Here is a 20,445-nt window from a genome sequence, read left to right as displayed (position 1 = left end):
CTACTCTTTGCTAGCTGGGTGATCATGGGCAAGTTATCTCACTTTTCTTTTTCTTTTCTTTTTTTTTGGTCACACTGTGCGGCATGTGGGATCTTAGTTCCCCGACCAGGGATCAAACCCGTGCCTCCTGCATTGGAAGCACAGTCTTAACCACTGGACCGCCAGGGAAGTCCTCACTTTTCTTTCTGTCTCAGTTTCCTTATCTGTAAAATGGAGGTGATAACAGTACCTAGCAAATAAGGTAATTTGCACAGGTTCAGAGGGTTAGGCCGTGGACATCTTTGAGGGCCCATCACCCTACATGTCACTCAAACATGTGACACCGCTGCTCTAGGCAGCTGGGCATCCCCTGCCGCTCTCAGGATCCACGAGGCACTTCCTCAAGGCTTAGCTCAAATTGCACTTCTCTTTCGTAGCTTCCCTTAACCCCCAAACCAGGTAGAATGAAGCACACCCTTTCTCCTGTTCCCAGAGCCTAGCATTTTATGACAATGAATCACAGTAGCTGGTTTACATTATCTGATCACTTGTTTGATCACTTGATCTGATCACTTGAAGTCTTTAGAGTAGAAACTTTTTTGTTTGATCATCTTTATTGCCCCAGGCTCCCAACACATAGCTCGTGGCATTAAATAGAGTGCAAAAAAATATGTGCTGAATCCAACAACTGTTAGTGAAATGCATTAAGATTTCTTAAGTTCCAGTTTGTAGAGGGATGGCTTTACGGTGGATGTCAGCTGCGTCACCTTGCCCGGTGGACATTCCTGACCCCCTTGTTTGCATAACAGGTCCCGTCCATCCTTCCTCTGGGGACTCCCCTTCCCCACACAAGGTGGTTACGTGGCCCTATAGGCCACAGCGCTCTGGGACATGGCATAGGCCTGGCCAGTCAGAGCCAGAGTGATCATCCCAGATAGGGGTGTGTGGCCCAGACCGGGCTAAAGAGAATGAAGTCCTGGGATTTTCCATAGAGGCTGGAGAGAGAAGGAGCCCCCCAGCTCGTGTGAGCAGCGCCTGGGGCTCTCTAGGGGCCTGCGGCTCCCATCCCCCTCCACCTGGAGGAAGCTCTCCAGCAGTCAGAGAGCTCTGGGCAGTTAGTGAGATGGTAGATGTGGGACAACAGTCCTGAAGGCCAGCTCCACCCCTGAAGTTGGCCTTGGTAAGAGCTAAGCAATTCTCTTTTCTGCTTCTATCAGTTGGGGTCGGATTTCTGACACTTGTGCCTGAATGAATCTTGACTAATACAGGTTTTACCTTTGTAAGGATTCATGGTGTAACGCTCCGCGCGCTATGGAAACCCAGCAATGGTGCCTTCCCACTGCCCTGAAGTGCCAGGGGTCTCCTCCTTTCACCTCTCCTGTCCTCTCTTGAGGGAGTGATACTGATGATACTGATAGAGGTAGCATTCAAAAGTCTGGGAAGCAGGAATGAGGAGGGAAAGTAGTGAGTTCATCTCCTTTACAAATACTTTATGATGATCTGTGATGTGAGGGAAGGCCCTGAAGTGGCACTTTGGGGCACAGTATATTAATCAAGACTCTTTCAGTGACAGAAAATCAAGAGAACCTGGATTAAGAGAATAAATAAATAAGGGGATGGAATGTATTGGCTTGTGTAACTGCAAAGTCCAGGAGTAGGTCTGACTTCAGGCATAGCTGGATCCAGAAGCTCAGACAATGACATGAGGGATTGGCCCCTTTCTATCTCTCTCCTCTGCATTTTTCTGCATTGATTTTATTCTCGGGTGGTCTCTTCCCACATGGGAGGAAAGATGGTCACCAGCAGCCTCAAATGTATTTGTTACCAGCAAAGAAGGAATGTGTGGTATGTAGAGGGCAGTAAGGTTAGATAAAGAGTTGGAGACTCTATCAATTAGAAATGCTTTAGGACTCCCCTGGTGGTCCAGTGGTTGGGACTTTGCCTTCCAATGCAGGGGGTGCGGGTTCAATCCCTGGTCAGAGAGCTAAGATCCCACATGTCTCGTGGCAAAATAAACCAAAACATAAAACAGAAGCAATATTATAACAAATTCAATAAAGACTTTAAAAATGGTCCACATCAAAAAAAAAGAAAAAGAAAGAAAGAAAAAAAACAAATAAATGCTTTAGGGTGTAAGTAATAGAACACCCTACTGATGGGACTTAAATGATAAAGGTTTATTTATTGCGTATATTAGTTGTCTGGAGATAAGTAATTCCAAGCTTGGTTCTCCCTGCATGCCAGGAGCCCGGGTTCTTTTTCTCTTTCTGCTCTGCCATCCTTAGCATGTCAGCAACATTGTCCCTCTGGATCACAAAGTGGCTGCTGTGACACCAAGCATCATATCCTCACAATGCCTAGAGGCATTCTGAGAAGGAAGGAAGGAAAGAAGGAAGGAAGGGGGCAGGAGCAAAAACAGCTTTCTCATTTTCGTGTTTTTCATTTCAGGGGGTAAAACCTTTTCCAGAAATCCCCAGCAGACTTCCTTCTCCATCTCACTGGACAAAATAAAGTCACACGACCATCTCTGACCAATCTCTTGCACAGGGGAATAGGATTGACATGATCAACTATGACCAATTATGATTCACCTCTTTGCTAAGAGAGCAGCACAGCTGTCCAGATATTCACCCTCTCTGAGTTTCTGGGCTGGTGAGTCCCATCCCCAGTCTTGGGAGGTGAATCATGATCGTCCTCATGGAATGTGGGGGAAAGTCTCTGGGAGGGCTTCTCTACCAGGTCTTTGGTGAGGTTGTTGAGCTGCTCATTTAACCAATCCAGAACTTGACCAAACTCCATTCTTGTTTTGTGAAATAATCAATCCCCTTATTGTATGAGTCATTTTGAGTTGGGATTCTATTACTTGCAGCTGGAGGCATCCTCACTATCCTCTAACGCAGGCAGAATTTGCTCGAGGCAATACTTTCCACACTTGCCTTAGGGCTCCAAAGACAGAGGGCACATGGCGGGCCAGCTGGCTCTGTCCTTCCAAGGTCCCTCTCGACTGCAGCCTTGTCCCTAGAGACTTTCCTGGCATGCCCAGTCACAGTCATCCTGCCCTCTTCTGAATCCCACGGCATTTTTGTGCATTCTTCTCATTGCCCGTCCCGGATTCTTAAAGCACTGTACCTTCCTGGGGAGGAGCTAGGTGCCAGCATCATATGGGTGAACACGCCCAGTGCCTGCCTTCAGCTGTGCGAAGTCTGCTTGGGTTTACTCTGCCTGGCCTTTGTTCATTCATTCCTTCAATCATTGCTCCCAACAGTCCTGTGCTGAGGGGCTTCTCTGGGCCAGGCCTTGTGCAGATAAAGGAAAATGGTCCCCACCTCCAAAATGCATGCTGTCTAGCCCGGCCACACAGCCTGGAGGAGAATAGGGGTGGGGAAAGCTCTAACACAGAGACCACAGAAAGTGCCCACTGAGAACTTCCCTGGTGATGCAGTGGTTAAAAATCCGCCTGCCAATGCAAGAGACACAGGTTCGATCCCTGGTCCAGGAAGATCCCACATGCCGTGGAGCAACTAAGCCTGTGCACCACAACTACTGAGCCTGTGCTCTAGAGCCCGTGAGCCACAACTACTGAGCCCACACACTGCAACTACTGAAGCCCACACGCTCTAGGGCCCGCGCTCTGCAACAAGAGAAGCCACCGCAATGAGAAGCCCGTGCACCGAAACAAAGAGTAGCCCCCGCTCACCGCAAATAGAGAAAGCTCGCGTGCAGCAACGAAGACCCAACGCAACCAAAAAAGAAAAAAAAAGAAAGTGCCCACTGAGCTAAGACCTACTTCCTTTAATCCTCCCAAAAGTCATGTAAGGGGCAGACACTATTATCCATTTTGCAGGGGATGAAATCACTGTTCAGAGATGTCAAGTAACTTCCCCTAGATCACACAGCTAGACAGTAGCTGAGCTAGGATTTGAACCCAGACAGGCTAACTCCAGGCCCATGCACATAAGCTCTGCACCACACTGCCTCTTCAGGCTCGGTGGCCTACTTACCAGATCTCTGCTCATCCACAGTGAGCTCCTTGAAGGCAGGGACCCCGTGCTGCTCGTCTGTGTCCCCCAGAGCACCTTGCACTTAGAGAGCACTAGCTGAATATTCAAGGAGATAATATTATTTCCTGAATGTTAATATTGACTCAAGAGATCTCCTGTTTCTTCTGACATTTACTGAACTCGCTCTAGGGACTTTACAGACTTTAACTCAATCTTCATACTGGCCCTAACAGGTGTGTATTATTACTACCTGCCTTTTACAGAGATGGAATTGAAGCACAGAGAGGGTAAGGAATTGAACCGAGTTCACACAGCTGGTAAGGGGAGAAGCTGGGATTTGAACCCAGGTAGCACAGATGCTTAATAACTTATCTGTAATGATTATGCAAAACAGCTTCTTTGGAGGCTCACTTCATAGTAATGCTCAATTGGAAAGGGAGTTTCTTAGGCAGGGAATGTGGGAGGCCATGGAAATTTGGAGGCGAGAGATCTGGGGTCTGATTCTAGCTCTGTGGTGTGACGAGGTAAAGTTTACTTTTATTCAGTCATTTTCTCCAGAAAACTAGGGACACAGTGAGGAGAGAGCATGAAGCCTGGCTTCAGGGAGTTTCCAGTCACTGGAAAGAGACAGGAAAAATGTATATACAGACAGAGAAATAAAACTATGGCAGGTTGTCTTACATGTTATGAAGGAAACAGAGTTGAGACAAAGAATAAAGCAAATGGCTGCGCCCAGGGTAGCTCAGGAGCACTCATTATCCAGCTGGAGGCAAGGGTAGGGGATGGCCTCTCTGAGGACAGGGACAGAAAGGGATGGCCCCAGTCCTTCAAAGGTGTGGGGAGGGCCTTCTGCACAGTGAGAACAGCATGTGCAGAGGTGGGAAAAGCTGGGCAAGTCAAAACCACGTGCTATGGGTTGAAGTGTGTCCCTTTCAAACTCATATGTTGAAATTCTAACCCCAGTACCTCAAAATGTAGCCTGGTTTGATATAAGGTTTCTATAGAGGTGATCAAGTTATTATTATTTTTAAAGGCTTTTTAAAAAAATTAATTAATTAATTAATTAATTAATTAGCTGCGTTGGGTCTTTGTTGCTGTGCACGGGCTTTCTCTAGTTGTTGTGAGCGGGGGCTACTCTTCGTTGCGGTGTGCGGGCTTCTCATTGCAGTGGCTTCTCTTGTTGCAGAGCATGGGCTCTAGGCTCCTGGGCTTCAGGAGTTGTGGCTCGTGGGCTCTGGAGCGCAGGCTCAGTAGCTGTGGTGCACGGGCTTAGTTGCTCCGCAGCATGTGGGATCTTCCTGAACCAGGGCTCAAACCCATGTCCCCTGCATTGGCAGGCGGATTCTTAACTACTGTGCCACCAGGGAAGCCCTGTTGATCAAGTTAAAATTTTGTTGCTGCGCACGGGCTTTCTCTAGTTGTGGTGAGCAGGGCTACTCTTCATTGCGGTGTGCGGGCTTCTCCTTGCAGTGGTTTCTCTTATTGAGGAGCACGGGCTCTAGGTGAGCAGGCTTCAGTAGTTGTGGCACACGGGCTTAGTTGCTCCACGACATGTGGGATCTTCCTGGACCAGGGATCGAACCCGTGTCCCCTGCATTGGCAGGCGGATTCTTAACCACTGTGCCACCAGGGAAGTCCCCTAGTCATGTGTTTTAAAAGAGAAAGCTCCTACTATTGTTGTACAGCAGTTAGAATATATAATTGTAAATAGGATAAGTAGAAATAAGTGGAGATGTGAGTTACATAACAAAAATTGGTATTGAATCTCTATCATAAATTAAGTTTGGGGACTTCCCTGGTGGTCCAGTGGGTAAGACTCTGCGCTCCCAACGCAGGGGGCCCAGGTTTGATCCCTGGTCAGGGAACTAGATCCCACATACATGCTGCAACTAAGAGTTCACATGCCACAACTAAGGAGCCCACGTGCCACAACTAAGACCTGGTACAGCCAAAATAAATAAATAAATAAATAAACTAAGTTTGACTTGTGATAATATAAAAGAAGAAATAAAGAAAAAGCTCTTATAGAATATAAGAATATAGAATGGATAAACAAGGTCCTATTGTATAGCACGTGGAACTATGTTCAATATCCTGAGATAAACCATAATGGAGGGACTTGCTTCGTGACGCAGTGGTTAAGAATCTGCCTGCCAATGCAGGGGACATGGGTTCAATCCCTGGTCCAGGAAGATCCCACATGCTGTGGAGCAGCTAAGCCCATGCACCACAACTACTGAGCCTGTGCTCTAGAGCCTGCGAGCCACAACTACTGAGCCCACGTGCTGCAACTACCGAAGCCCATGCACCTAGAGCCCGTGCTCTGCAACGAGAAGCCACCACAATAAGAAGCCCGCGCATCACGATGAAGAGTAGCCCCCGCTCGCCACAACAAGAGAAAGCCCACACGCAGCAATGAAGACCCAACACAGCCAAAAATAAATAAATAAAATAAATAAATTTATTTAAAAAAACATAATGGAAAAGAATATTTTAAAAATGTATATATGTGTATAACTGAATCACTTTGCTGTACACCAGAAATGAACACAACATTGTAAATCAACTATACTTCAATTAAAACGAAACAGAAGAAACTCTTGGAAATATTTGTGCACAGACACATATACCAGTCTATACCTGCCAAATTAACACTGCTTTATAATATCCCTCAGTAGTTTATAAAAATCTTGTTCTAGGCTTTCTCTTTCCCCTATTTATTCTGTAATAAATTGAAACCACAAATTAAGCTGATCCCTCCAGAATCTAAAGTTTCCCGTTAGCCTGCTTATGCCTGTTTGACTGTGCCTTTGGGGGCAGTAACTGAGTCTACACGTTCAATGAAAGGACTCTTTAGGGTCTAGATAGTTTTGTTCCAGAAGCAACTTTTCCAGCTGGGGAAGCACCTCGGCTCCCATGAAGCTCCATATAAAAGAAGTGAGATGTCAGCTTACTTGCTTGGTGTGGGCTGGACCCCGAGTCCCCCAGGGTGAAGGGCCACGACAGGCAATTTCCCAAAGCCGGCCCTCGGGTGTAGCAGGGGAAGCAGTGGCATTGTTTTCTTCCTCCTTCTTTATCAGCTCTGGCTCAGGCCCTGCTAAAGTGGGAGAGAGCCAGGGAGAAGTCAGAAAGTTCCATGAGGAGAGGGGAAGGCTTGCAGAGGGTGGGCGTGCAGAACTGCTGTCCTCACACAAAAGTAATCTTAACTCAGTACTCTGCTCTTTTCCCAAAGAGATCACAAAACAGGAACTGGGGGCTGTCCTTTGTTCCCAAGTTCCAATGTTAGGGGAGCAGCAGAGCGGAGTGGTGAGGAGACCAGATTTTGGGATCAGACAATGCTGAGATGGGGCGCTGCCCTTTTCACATATTTCAGCTACGTGACCTCAAGTCAGTGCTGAAATATCCCCCACTGAGCCTTCGTTTCCTGATTTGTAAAATGGGATACCTCTACCTACCTTACAGACTGGTGTTGAGTACAAGGAAAGCACCCAGCGCAGTAACTGTATGTAGTTTGGTACATTGTTTGGAATTCAACAAATGAGAACTTGCCTTGGAATCAAACGCCTCAACAAAGACAGGACTTGCTTCCGCTTCTAATTCTTGACAAGAGCAAGGTGACTCTATCAGCTTTGGGTCCTACCAAAGAAAAACAGAGATCTGGGGTCTGCCCCTCTGGATTGTGTACTTGAGGTAACCAGGGCTGGAAAAGAGGTCTCTCAAGGGGATGTTCTTTTAGGTTTTTTCTAGTCTACTTGGGTTCACACAAGCAAACAATAGTCCAATCAGGGTTCTCTGGCGTCAGTTACCTCCCTTCCCACAAGAATGTTCTCTCAGAAGGTGAAAGAAAAGTGTTTTTAAGAGTTCACCAAAAAGGCAGCCCTTTCCTGCGGGCTAACGGAGAAGAGAGACGCTGCTTAGTGGGGCTTATCTTTCTGGGATTATTCTGGTTCTGAAAAGCAGCAGAACATCCTTATTTACAACTGTGAGGGGCAGTGGGGCCGTAGGGAGAGGAGATCCCGGCATACAGGAAAAAAAAGGAACAGGAGAGAGCTTTAGCCTGACTGTGGCCAAGCAGAGCCAGGAATCTCGCCAAAGAGAAAGTGCAGCATTGGCAGCAACCGAGAGATCCTGTATAGACTTTTAGGAAAGATTCTGGGCCACAGCACGGGGCCTCCTCAACCGGGCCAGGAGAATCTGGCGGCAGCCCCCAGCCTGGGCCTGTTCCCACGTAATTGAAGTTGAATGTGCTGGGGGGAGGGCGCCGGAGGCTGCAGAATCTCGGCGTCCGCAGTTGGCCCTGTTTGGGATCAAAGCCAGTCAGTGTTGATTTTGCGCAGCCTGGAAACAAATGAAACGAAGGCTGTTTTCCTGAGGTGTGCGTTTTGAAAGGAGGCTTTTCACTTGTTCCCCCAGGGACAGGTGGGGGAGTTGTGACGTGGCTCTTCTGTTGCAGTCCCTTTGGCAAACGGTTTTGGGCTCATAGTTTCCGAGTGAGCATAAACTCATCAGAATGTGAGTGGGCATAGCTACGATGAGGGCTAGGTCCTTCACAAAAGATAGTTCCTGGAAAATGCTGCTGGAGGACCCGCTGGCTGTGTGTAATAAGTCCCAATTCACTCTCCACTGGAGTGTTTCCAAGCGAGCAACTCTCCTGATTCCTTCTGAAATTTTCCATTTCTTCTTCACTTATAGGTCTTTCTCCGTGATTTGTTCTTCTGCCCAGAAATTAGTTTGCGTTCTTTTTCAGTTAGCGCCGCAGCCTTTTGGTGTGAAGCACGATGGTAATGATGTAAAGTGATACAAGCACGTTTCTCAAGTGGTGGAAACACCTCCTTTTAATGGCACCCGCCTTCTTCCAGCCCTCTAGCGAAAGTCTGAATTTTTGGCCCATCGGGCCATAACCAAGGGACTGAGAATTTAGAATCAAAAATCGATACAGCTGGAGGGATCTCAGTTGCTCTTTCTTTTTAAGTGAGGAAAACAACTGAACAAGGAAGTTTGGTCTGGGACTTGCTGCTTCTTCCAGGCAGAAGATGGCAAAAGACATCTCCAGAGAGGCCAAGTCAGAACTGTTTTTCCTATTCAACATTTATGCTCAGTGTGCCATAGGCTCACTTTGATCTTTTGAAAAGAATCGCACCGTCAGTAGTGTAGTACTAGGGTAGATTCATTCTGGGTGTCGTACACCTTCACGGTCCAAGACCTTGCAGGTGATTGCACTCTTGGATGGACCCCTCCCCCCACTCCCTACTGGACAAACTTCTCTGCATTTACTTCGAGAGGCTGGATCTGAAAGTTTTGGGTCAGGGGATTTAGAACAGGGTCTGAAAAGAAGCAAAGCTTCTTTAGTTCACGTCGTGTGCTTGGTAATTAGCCTTGGAGTAACAAATGTTATCCGCACCAGCGCAGCTCCGTGCCAAGTACCAAAACCACATTTTGCAGCTGATTCCAGTGAGAAGTTTCTGACCCGAAGCAGTTCAATATTAGGCCCCAAAGACCACAGTCATCCTGTATAAAACAACAGATTGTTCCTCTCTTCCTGGGCTTCTTTAATGCAGTAAGAATTCAAAATCCAGATTAAAAACCAACTGCAGAGCCCCTTTCAGGCTCTCGTAAGCTTTCAGAATTACATTGAGAGACTACTCGATGTTCATGGAAAGTATACTAGCTAAAATGATGCTGAAATGGTTTTGGCCTCTTAAAGTACAGCTTTCAAAATTCATGTCTGATAGAAACTGCTATCGTAAATGACAGCATTCCGGGGAGGGCACGTGATTTTCAGGGATGCAAGAAGGAGGGTTACCATCAAGTGGTAAATGGTTACCACTACCTTTAAAAAATACAAAGAGGATGTAAAGGAGTTGATTGTGACATTAATCAGGATAAAGAGGCCACACTCCCCGTCCCCCACAAAAAAAGTAAAAAATAAGTCTTATATAACTTCCCTTAAGTCTCCTAATGCACAAATGCAAAGAATGTTTTTTGCATGCTGCAGGCTGACCACAGTACTGCATTTGCGGGGAGGAAATCAACTTCACCTCACAGAGGAGACACTCGGCTTTGGCTCTGGGGTAAAACTCAGGGTTCCTAAAGGGAAAGGCTTTTCTCCCTATTACGACTTCACTCTGTCATTTAAAAATTTTAACTTTAAAAGCCACATCTGTTGCAGAATTCTAGGACTCCCATTTCAGGAATTTTCACGAGCAAGAATGAGGACTGGCCAGCAGCAGAGGCCTGCCAGAGAACAACTGGTGCCTTCCTAAACTTGCTTCAGGTGTTGGCCAGGTCTCTGGGTAGTTGAGATGTCCCCCAGCACCACGGAAGAGCAGGAGCTGGGTCTTAAGAAATTCCTGAAAAATTTCCCTTCTACTGCCAAGAAGTAACACAGCAGAATGACCACGACATAAATCAGCTTTATCCTGGAGAAAACAAAATAACTTTCCTCAAATGTTTTAAAAGTGACTTTCCATTTTTAGATAAGCCCATGGACTTTATCACAACAAGCTAAAATCTGCCACCAGCCCAAGCAACGTGGCATCGTGCAGAGCAGCCAAATCTTATGGATAGTATTTGTAGCTTGTGTATCCCGACTGCACTAGGAGAGGGGTTTCCAAGTGATGACAGAAGGTTGTTCATTTGTGATTTGCCAAGTTCTCCATATTCTACTGGCTGACTGTTTAAACCACTTTCTCAGCCCTTCTGATGAGTACAACTTCACTGCGCAAGCAGGGAGCGGGGAGTTGCTTCAGTGCTTTTTCTTACATGGTGGATCCTTAACAAGTCACATTTATGACAGTTTCCAAAAATAAAACAACCTCAGCTCGGTGTAGGGCCTGGAAAAAAGTCTCAGGTGTAGAAATTGACTGCTTTTAGTTTTCAAAAGAATTGTGTGCCTGGGTCTTCTCCTAACCCAAGCTTCCAAATTCAGAGAATTTTCCCTATTCTGTATCTGGTTCAGCTACTTTTTCTTAGATTATTCAGGTATACAAGCTCCCAAGCAAATATCAACCAGAGAGACACAGATTTCACACGGGGCAGAATCATTTCAAAGTTTGGTTATTTTAATGCAATTTCATTGTTCAAGGTAGTATGGATACGTTAAGTGGTTCATTTCCATCCTGTAGGAAACACTAACAGCTTCTACCTTATGTAATTTTGTCAAATTCAAACATGACTCGTTGACCGTTTAAAAAAACATTTTCTTTACATAGCTTGACAAGATTTTTTTTCTGGAACATGTTTTTAAACCTTCAAGTAGTTTGGAAACATTTGCCTATTTGCTCATTCCTCTGGGCACAGCCTTTCAGAGCATTTATCCCACCTATACTGAAAATCTCTGTTCTCCCAGCTGGTGGTACGGCCGCTTGGTGGAGGTGATCATAGAGAAATGAGCAAGCAAGCTTTGTCAACTACTTCTAATTCTCTTAATTAGTATGCTGCGATCCACCCCAGCTTCTGCAAGGTCAGACATGCAAGACAAGTACTTGGCCAAAAAAAGCAGGATTCTAACTAGTGTAAAAATAGATTTTAAATAAAATAGAATCTCTATAGGAAAGAGAATTAAGTTAGCTTCCCATTCCCACTCTTGCTTTAGGATATCTGTATATATAAGTGCAAGGGGGACTTATGGAGTTGGTTTGCCCTAAGGAAAAATTGAGAATGTCTGAGTACATTCATGTTGCAAAGTTACAGGGAAGGTTCTTTGGGAAATGCTGTGGCACATCCCACAGAAGTGGATGGTGATTAGCGATACAGTTGGTGTGCGAACAAATAACGTGCAAAATGTTTAGGTCAAAGAGGATGAGGCCTAATGATAGGCTAAGAACCAATTCTGAAGTGTGATAATTTGAAAACCTTGGCTAATTATAAAAACAGGAAAGAAAACCCATCATTTAACACTATGTCTTGTTAACCTACCTAGCTACCTCTTTTGGAAGCGAAATTCCAACACGGGTCTTACTTTAATTTTGCTTAATTACCACACATTACGAATTTTTTTTTTTTGACATTTCTGTTTCGAGAAAAAGTACACAGCCCCTCTGTTGGCCCACACAAGCATTACATGACTGTTTTAAAGGGGCCTCTGTTAAAATTCTAATTTTTGGATTTAGCAGCAGCCTTTTGGATATACCTTGAAGGCATAATTGAAAATCTGCCCAAGCTCCCTTTAGCCGCAACCTGAACACGCAGCCCAATCTTTTGTAAACACTCAGAAAATACTGATCCCAGCAAAATACAGTCAGCCAGTCAGAGGCCTCACTCTGCCTTTTCACATGGATGATAAATCTGCCTGCTTATTCTTGCTGGACGCTAGGAAATCCATTCTGAGACTGGAGTCTCAGAGCAAACATTTAGCCTCCTTCTCTGAGGTACATAATGAGCTGTGGAGGCATCAAAAATAAACAAAGTGGGGACATCACCATTTTTCCTACACTGGGTCCACTCAGTCTGCTCGGGGCTGTTTGTTTTTCCTGGCTAGGCCTGGAGCAAGAGGAGATGGCGGCTGGTGACAAGCCAGTGCCAGGTTTACAGACCCAGCCTCTTTTCATGTAACATTTGACCAATTATTCAATTCCCTGGAGGCAGGGAGGGATGCCAATGCTAATGCTAGGGAATTTTCATAAATCCTCAGTGGCCATGGAGAACCTCTCTCTCAAGCAGCTGCTATGACCTCAGGCAGGTTTGGTGCTTTAAGGATAGTTACCTTTGAGGGGACACAAAAAAATTCAACCTCTTAAAGTGACTCCAGAACTGAACGTCTAATACACCAACTCAATAAAAACAACAGAAAAATGCACAGCAGAGTTGGGGCATCTATCAAGTAGGAAGGCAAAATGGTCATTAGAACATCTGAGGTCAGGGAACTATTACGGTTGAAAAAAGCAGCCACCTTTGAAAACACTGCCCGTTTCCCTCAGCTCTACTAGCTGTCAGCCCTCTAACGTTCGTTACACCACACGCTAGCAAATGAAAGATCCGAACAACTGAGGCTTGATCCTCACTTATACTTATTCAGGGTCCACCCTCACATTTAGCTGAAGGCCCCAGCACACCCTTGCTGTGCCAGGGAAAACAGTCTCAAGGACATGTGTTTCTTTGAAGGTCACTTGCCCCTCTTGCTGCGGCCCTTCCTGGAGGACAGCTTCCCGCTGCCCCCCGAAGACGGGGGGCTTGAGGCCGAGGCCATGGCAATGTTGATCTGTCCCTCCTGGATTTCCTGCCGGGTCTCAGCGGGCAGGTGGTTGATCTTCTGCTGCGTCTCCAGGTAGAACATGACGTCCCGCAGCTGCTCCTGGATCTCAGTGATCTGCAGGTCCTTCTGGTCGCAGGTCTCCTTTAACACCCTCTCCTCTTCCTTCAGCTTGTTCTGCAGAAGGACTTGGTTGGCTCGCAAACACTTGTTCATTTCCTGCTCCTCTTTGAGCTCTGTGGTGAGTTTGGCCACTTTCGTGTTTAGCTGAGTGCACCTTTTACAAAACAAAGGAAGACAGAGCACGTTTTTCATTTGCTGACACAGTCCCCTTTCTGCTCTGGGATTGAACAGAGGAGCCATGACCTCAGAAGCCATTTAGGGCAGACCCCTCCCTCCCATGGAGGGGGGACTGGTTTGCTGCCACTGCAACAGCTACGTAAAACAAGAATTTTGCTCTAGTTAACTCAAGTGTAGCCTCAGGACAATTTTTTTTTTTTTTTAAGGATCAGAAAATTTTCAATAGCAGAAACTATTCTGTGATTCATGGTAAAACTTCTACTGCTTCTCTGTTTTGTTTACATGGGTGGCTTAAGAGATGATAGCTGTGATAAAGAAGTTATGAGGAAAAGTGACATTCTTAAAGAGTCAAGTACTCTGATCTCACTGCATTTGCTGGAGAAGAGTTTTCAAGAATAGGGAGTGCCTTACTGATGCTCAATCTTACAAGTAAAGAATGACAAATTAAAACACCACTTGAGATACATTTTTATGTATCAGAATGCCAAAGAGCTCAGATGTGGGACAAGGGGGTACTCCCACACGCTGGTACTAGAGTGTGAACTGGCACAAACTCCTTGGAAGTCAACTTGACACCATCTATGAAAATCAAAATTTCACCTGCCCTTTCACATAGCTATTCTACTTCCAGGAATTTATCCTATAAAGTAAATATACTCAGGACTGCACTAAATAACAAATGCAGAAAGATACTTATTGCAACATTGTTTATAGTAGTGTGAGACTTGAAACAACTTACATGTCCATCAAGGGGAACTGGTTAAAATTATTATGGGACCTTCATATGATGTTACAAAGATCAGAATAGATCTAGATGTGCCAGTACAAAAAAAAAAAAAAATCTCCAAAACAGAATATTTTACCAAATAGAATACCTAATATTATTCAAGTTTTGTAGAAAAAAGATGTATGTGAGAGGTTTACACAGGTACAGCAAAAGATCTAGACCAACAAATATTCACTGGTACCATTAATAATGGTTACCTCTAGATAGCAGGATTTGGGGGTGAAAGAAAACTTCCAGTTTTAACTTTTAAACTCTTTGGAACAGTTCAATTTGTTAGGGTGCTGAAAGTATAGAAGAATTTTTGATTTGTATTTCTATTAATGTAGTGTTGTTTTCACAGCAGTTAAAAACACCTTTGCTGAAGAGTTTCTTTTGGGGTGATGAAAAATTCTGGAACCATACAGTGGTCATAGCTGCACAACACTGTGAGCTGCATACTTAAAACGGCAGAATCTACGTTACATAGATTTTATCCCCCAATCCCCCCACACAAACGACCAAAAATATCCAACTATTTGCAATGAGGGAAAACAGGTGAAAGGTATACAGGAATTCTTTGCACTATCTTTGCAACCTTTTTGTAAAACTAAATTTATCCCAATATTAAAAAAAAAACAACAAAAAACCTTCTTAAGGGACAATTATCCCCCTTAAATTATTTTTTATCCATTTGTCTGGAGTAAAAAAATCCAATTATTTTTGCGAGTATAACTTAAACTAGAAAGGGAGTTTCAATCAGTAGCAATTATCTTCCCAAATAACAGTAGTAGAGTCTGTTCTTGCCATGCTGTTGATGAGTTTTTTGCTCCATATTCAACATCTTTGGCCTGTAATTCCCGACCAAGGCCAGAACGCATGCCATCTTCAGCTTAAACGTGAATCTCTTTCCTAACTGCCATTTCTCAGCCACCATGGCTCAGAGACGCTCTGGGCACAAGGAAGTTGCTTTCTACAGGCCAAAATGGAAGATACTTGCATGTAGCGTGAGTACAGACATCAGGAGAGAGTCCTGCATTCCACATGGCATCCATCTGGCGTGAAACACTGAATTTTTTAGTAAACAGGAAGTCACAGTAGGTTTGCTCCATATATGGGGAGAGCCCCGAAAACTTGGTGATACACACTTGACAATGAGAGTGTGTCCATGGGTATAAAGGAGATTATCTGTTTATGGAACCTGTTAGAATAAAAAAAGCTAATTAAAAGAACAGGCCAGTTATACCTACTTTCTTTCCACAGACTGCTTTTCTTTCAGGAGATCATTTAGTCTGTGCTCCAAATTATCACATTTCTCAATTGTTTCTTTAAATTTGGTCTTCATGTTGTTAATCTGAAAGAGCAAACAGAGATCAGTTTCACTTCACAAAGACAAAGCTGTGTGGCCTTTGGGGCTAACGTCACAATTTTTTTTTTCCAATTACCTGTCTTTAACTTTGACAAACCAAACTTGGAAAAGGTGAGACCATTATCTGAAAGAATTTCTGCAATAGGAATAAAAATTTTGAGAAATCCTTTTTTTCTTACCATTTCTCTAAACCAGGATGAAGAGGGCCAAGAGCTACTGAAATGTTGAGTGAAACTGCCAGAAGGTAAAGAAAGAGCTTCAGGCTGTAGAGCAGGAGATGATTTATCAGAGGCCAGACCAGAACCTCCCATTCTTTTTTTTTAAGTTGAAGTGTAGCTGATGATATTGTGTAATATTGTGTTAGTTTCAGGTGTACAGCAAAGTGATTCATATATATATATTTCAGATTATTTCCATTATAGGTTATTACAAGACATTTGAGTATTGTTCCCTGTGTTATACAGTAAATCCTTGTTGCTTTCTATTTCATATATAGTAGTATCTGTTAATCTCATACTGCCCTTCCTTTCCCCTTTGGTAAACATAAGTTTGTTTTCTGTGTCTGTGAGTCTGTTTCTGTTTTGTAGATTCATTTGTATTATTTTTTAGATTTGGATATAAGTGATATCATATATTTGTCTTTCTGTCTGACTTACTTTTAGTTTGATAATCTCTAGGTCCATCCATGTTGCTGCAAGTGGCATTATTTCATTCTTTTTTATGGCTGAGTAATATTCCATTGCATATATATACCACATCTTCTTTACCCATTTATCTGTGGATGGGCATTTAGGTTTCTTCCATGTCTTAGCTACTGTAAACAGTGCTGCTATGAACACTGGGGTGCATTTTTCTTTTCAAATTAGTTTTCGTCTTTTCTGAATATATGCCCAGGAGTGGATTGCAGGATCATATGGTAGTTCTGTTTTTAGTTTTTTAAGGAACCTCCATACTGTCTTCCATAGTGACTGCACCAATTTACATTCCCATCAACAGTGTAGGAGGGCAGAATCTCCAATTCTTAACTGACCACTGTTTTTTAACTCTTGAGATCATATTCTAAAAGTTACACTTGACCCTTGAACAACGTGGGGTCTTGGCCCTCCTTGAAGTCGAAAATCTGAGTATAACTTTATTGTCGGCCCTCCGTATCCATGGTTCTGCATCTGTGGATTCAACCATTTGCGGATCCTGCAGTACTGTAGCAGGTATCCACTGAAAAAAATCCACATATAAGTGGATCTGTGCAGTTGAAATCCATGCTTTTAAGTGACAATTGTATTATCCAAATAATCTGAAGTTACTTGTAACAGGTGATTCTGTTTGGTGCTTTTTTCCGTCCAAATTCACTATTAATTTTCTCATGTACTGTGAAGCCATATGGAACATAAGCAGTTCTTATTTTGAGTTTATATAAAGGCAATTTACAGAGAGAATTCAAATTACATTGTCTTAAAAACTTAAGAGAAATTAAAAATTCTGGTGTATTATGTGTCAGATGGCAGCAATCCTAGCAAGGAGTCTGTAGAAGTCTAGTTATGTAGACACTGGATTCACACAGGTGTTAAGATCTACAGACTTGGGAAACACCTCAACTCCACTTGTCTAAGGACATAGGAAGACAGGTGGATCATGAGGTAATAATAATAGGAAACAGAAGTGACTGAGAGTTTAAATCCTATGGCCCAGGCCCTGGCTGTTTTATAGGTAGTATCTCATTTATTCTTTATAACAAGCCTATGACTTAGGTATGTAAACTCTTTACAGAAACTGAGGCTTAGAGAAAGGTGAGGCAATACACTCCAAGGTCACCCAGCTCGAGTGACATGGGTCCAAGATTGGACCCCCAAGTCTGGGTCCAAAGCCAAGTTCTAAAACTCTCTCTGCACTATACGGGAGGCCAAAGCTCTATAGCAAAGGAAAACTGACCTCTTGGCAAGATTTAAACTCTTAGCAGAGATCCATGATGCATGCAACATCCATCACGCCAGAAAAAGGGCCACTACTTTTAACGCTTTCTTTTTAAACATTTGCTACGGCTCGCCTAGCAGGTCTCTAACAGCACTGCTCCCTCTTTTTTAAAATAAGAAATTAACTGTTTTGTAGAAATTAACTTTAGAGCCAATGTCATTAAGTTGGAAGAACATGCAATTAAAGAGAGATTTCTAAAAGTTCCTCTATGTCATAAAAATAAAAATAGCTTTCAAATTGCTCTCATTCTATTTGGTATTAATTTTCTCCTCAATATTGTTTTAAAATAAGACCACTAGATCCTTTTGACATTTTCTCTTAAACTGACTCCTGTCAGTTTAGGGAAATTGGAAAGGACAGAAATGACCATCAAAAGGAACCAAACTGTCTGTTTTGGTCACTAAAGACAGTAAGCTAAACACATTTAAATCAAGATGAAAAATATCTAGTAACCTCAAAAAGGTTTCCAATATTGCTAGAGACAAATGTTACAATGGCTTAAATTAGTGTTTGTTTTTTTAAAATTTATTTTTTATTTATTTTTATTTTTGGCTGCACTGGGTCTTCGTTGCTGCATGCGGGCTTTCTCTAGTTGCGGCGAGTGGGGGCTACTCTTCATTGCGGTGCATGGGCTTCTCTTGTGGCGGAGCATGGGCTCTAGGCACGCAGGCTTCAGTAGTTGTGGCACACAGGCTCAGTAGTTGTGGCTCGCAGGCTCTCGAGCGCAGGGTCAGTAGTTGTGGCGCACAAGCTTAGTTGCTCCGCAGCATGTGGGATCTTCCCGGACCAGGGCTTGAACCCGTGTCCCCTGCATTGGCAGGCAGGTTCTTAACTACTGCGCCACCAGGGAAGTCCTAAATTAGGGGTTTTTTTTTTTTTTAAACATAAACATTTTTTAAAATTAATTAATTAATTAATTAATGGCTGTGTTGGGTCTTCGTTTCTGTGCGAGGGCTTTCTCTAGTTGCGGCAAGTGGGGGCCACTCTTCATCGCGGTGCGCGGGCCACTCATTATTGCGGCCTCTCTTGTTGCGGAGCACAGGCTCCTGACGCGCAGGCTCAGTAACTGTGGCTCACGGGCCTAGTTGCTCCGCAACATGTGGGTTCTTCCCAGACCAGGGCTTGAACCCGTGTCCCCTGCATTGGCAGGCAGATTCTCAACCACTGCGCCACCAGGGAAGCCCTAAATTAGTGGTTTTAAAAGCACTTCTGACCATTAGCCCTCAGTACGAAACACTTAGTACACACACACACACACACACCCCCGATACAAAAGTTGCACAAAACAATATTAAATGTGATACACTCTGACATCTACCCTATGCTGTCTAATAAAAATGCCAGTTGTGGCCACCAAACTCAGTTCACAATCCACACCTGGAAAAACAGCAATTTCTATATGGAGCTAGAGGTTTAAAAAGAAAAGAGGTATCTTTAGGGGAATGCACCTGTACTGATGGCCTACTCTATGCTCTTATACATGGCCCCACTAAAACTATGAACCTTCAAGTGGGTACGAGCTTCATTTTCCAGAACAGACTCTGCTCACATACTACAGCAATTGTACTACCTAAGGCATCGGGGGACTGGAATAGTATTATAATTGAAGTCCACAGTGAATTTCAATCTTCAGCTCCTCCCCTCCCCCACATTAACTTTTTAGGAGGCCCATGACCAAGAATCTCTGCCAGTGAAACACACGGTTACTGTTTCTCCCTGCATGTGCTCTACTGCTGGAGGTGCCAACGGACAGAGGACTGGTCAAAAGGAGGACAGCAGCAGGAACAAAAGGCTTGCATCACCGATTAACTTACGGATAAGTGACATTTTTTACTAGAAAACAAAATATCCTTTTCGAGCTTTTTATTTAGGGCTGCCCTTGCCTCTACCTTATCCCTACCTAAAAGTAGACACAAGTTTCACATTTTTAGCTTCCCTGCCCCTTGACTTGCTTTCCATGGGCATGTGTTAGGGAATGCAGTTAATCCTAAAGAATCTTAAAAGGTAGAGAGAATCCTGAGCTTAGCTCTCAAGGGTCTGCACAAAGCACTTTAGGTGGTCACGCTGGTATAGCCCGTAGAAAAACCCAATAGTGAGGCTGCGTGGAGTTGCCAGTGCTCCTCCCTGGGAGCCCCAAACTTGACACCAAGTGGCAGCGACCTCTGCTCTGACTTGTGAGTGCCATCAGACGCACCTCCTTCCCACATGGACTCCAATCAAGCCCTATTCAGAACAGTATGTCAAGTGACCTGAAGCCCCTCTGGAAAGGCACTTCCATTGCTTAGAAGGTTCCTGTAAGAATTTCATCATGAACTTTTCACCAAAGATCATTTTAAAGCTGGTGTTAAGCCTTAATGAAAAAACCCTGATTTCTCCTCATTTGTAGGCATACTCAGAAACCGGCGCCCATGGGCCTGGCATAAAGTGAAAGCTTGGCCCTGCCTGCTAAGCTCCACGATTACACCAGCTACCACTGAGGTGAGCCCCAAACCCGGCTCTGCAGTCCCCCCATCTGAGGGCCCAGATGCTGGTGAGGATTCGCAAAGTTATTAAAATAATCACTTTAAAAATAATCATTTAAGTCAATCATTTAAAAAAATTTAGAAGCCTTTATTTAACACTAAGGGAATCACTGAATTATGAACATTGTCTCTAGGTCCTGGTAATGGTTCCCAGGGCCCTAGCTATACACGAACACTCAGGCGCTCACTGGTTTTCAAAGTCCCTGGTCTGGAACCCTCAGGGTTCCCTGTACATGCTGGAGCCAAAGGGAAAACCAAGCAGGTGGAGCTCTGGGCCACTATGGGCCGGGTTTCCACCAAAATCACATCGCTTTTCTCTTCTATCCATCCGAGTAGTGAATGGCCTTTTC

At 44.2% G+C, this 20,445-nt stretch overlaps 1 protein-coding gene across 1 annotated transcript in view; it reads right to left on the bottom strand.

The window, feature by feature from the left end:
* Positions 1-11,020: 11,020 nt before the first annotated feature.
* Positions 11,021-20,445, bottom strand: part of BRAP (BRCA1 associated protein) — a 30,624-nt gene continuing 21,199 nt past the window's right edge. The window contains exons 11-12 of the mRNA XM_082416818.1: positions 15,484-15,587; positions 11,021-13,447 (exon numbers count right to left, since the gene is read on the bottom strand). Of these exons, the coding sequence (XP_082272944.1) occupies positions 13,084-13,447; positions 15,484-15,587 (468 nt within the window). The 3' untranslated portion in view covers positions 11,021-13,083. The remainder of the gene's footprint in view (positions 13,448-15,483; positions 15,588-20,445) is intronic.

Source organism: Balaenoptera physalus, assembly GCF_965194825.1.
Source record: "Balaenoptera physalus genome assembly, chromosome: 12".
In the NCBI taxonomy this organism is placed as follows: Eukaryota; Metazoa; Chordata; class Mammalia; order Artiodactyla; family Balaenopteridae; genus Balaenoptera; species Balaenoptera physalus.
This window is presented reverse-complemented; position numbering and strand designations above follow the sequence as displayed.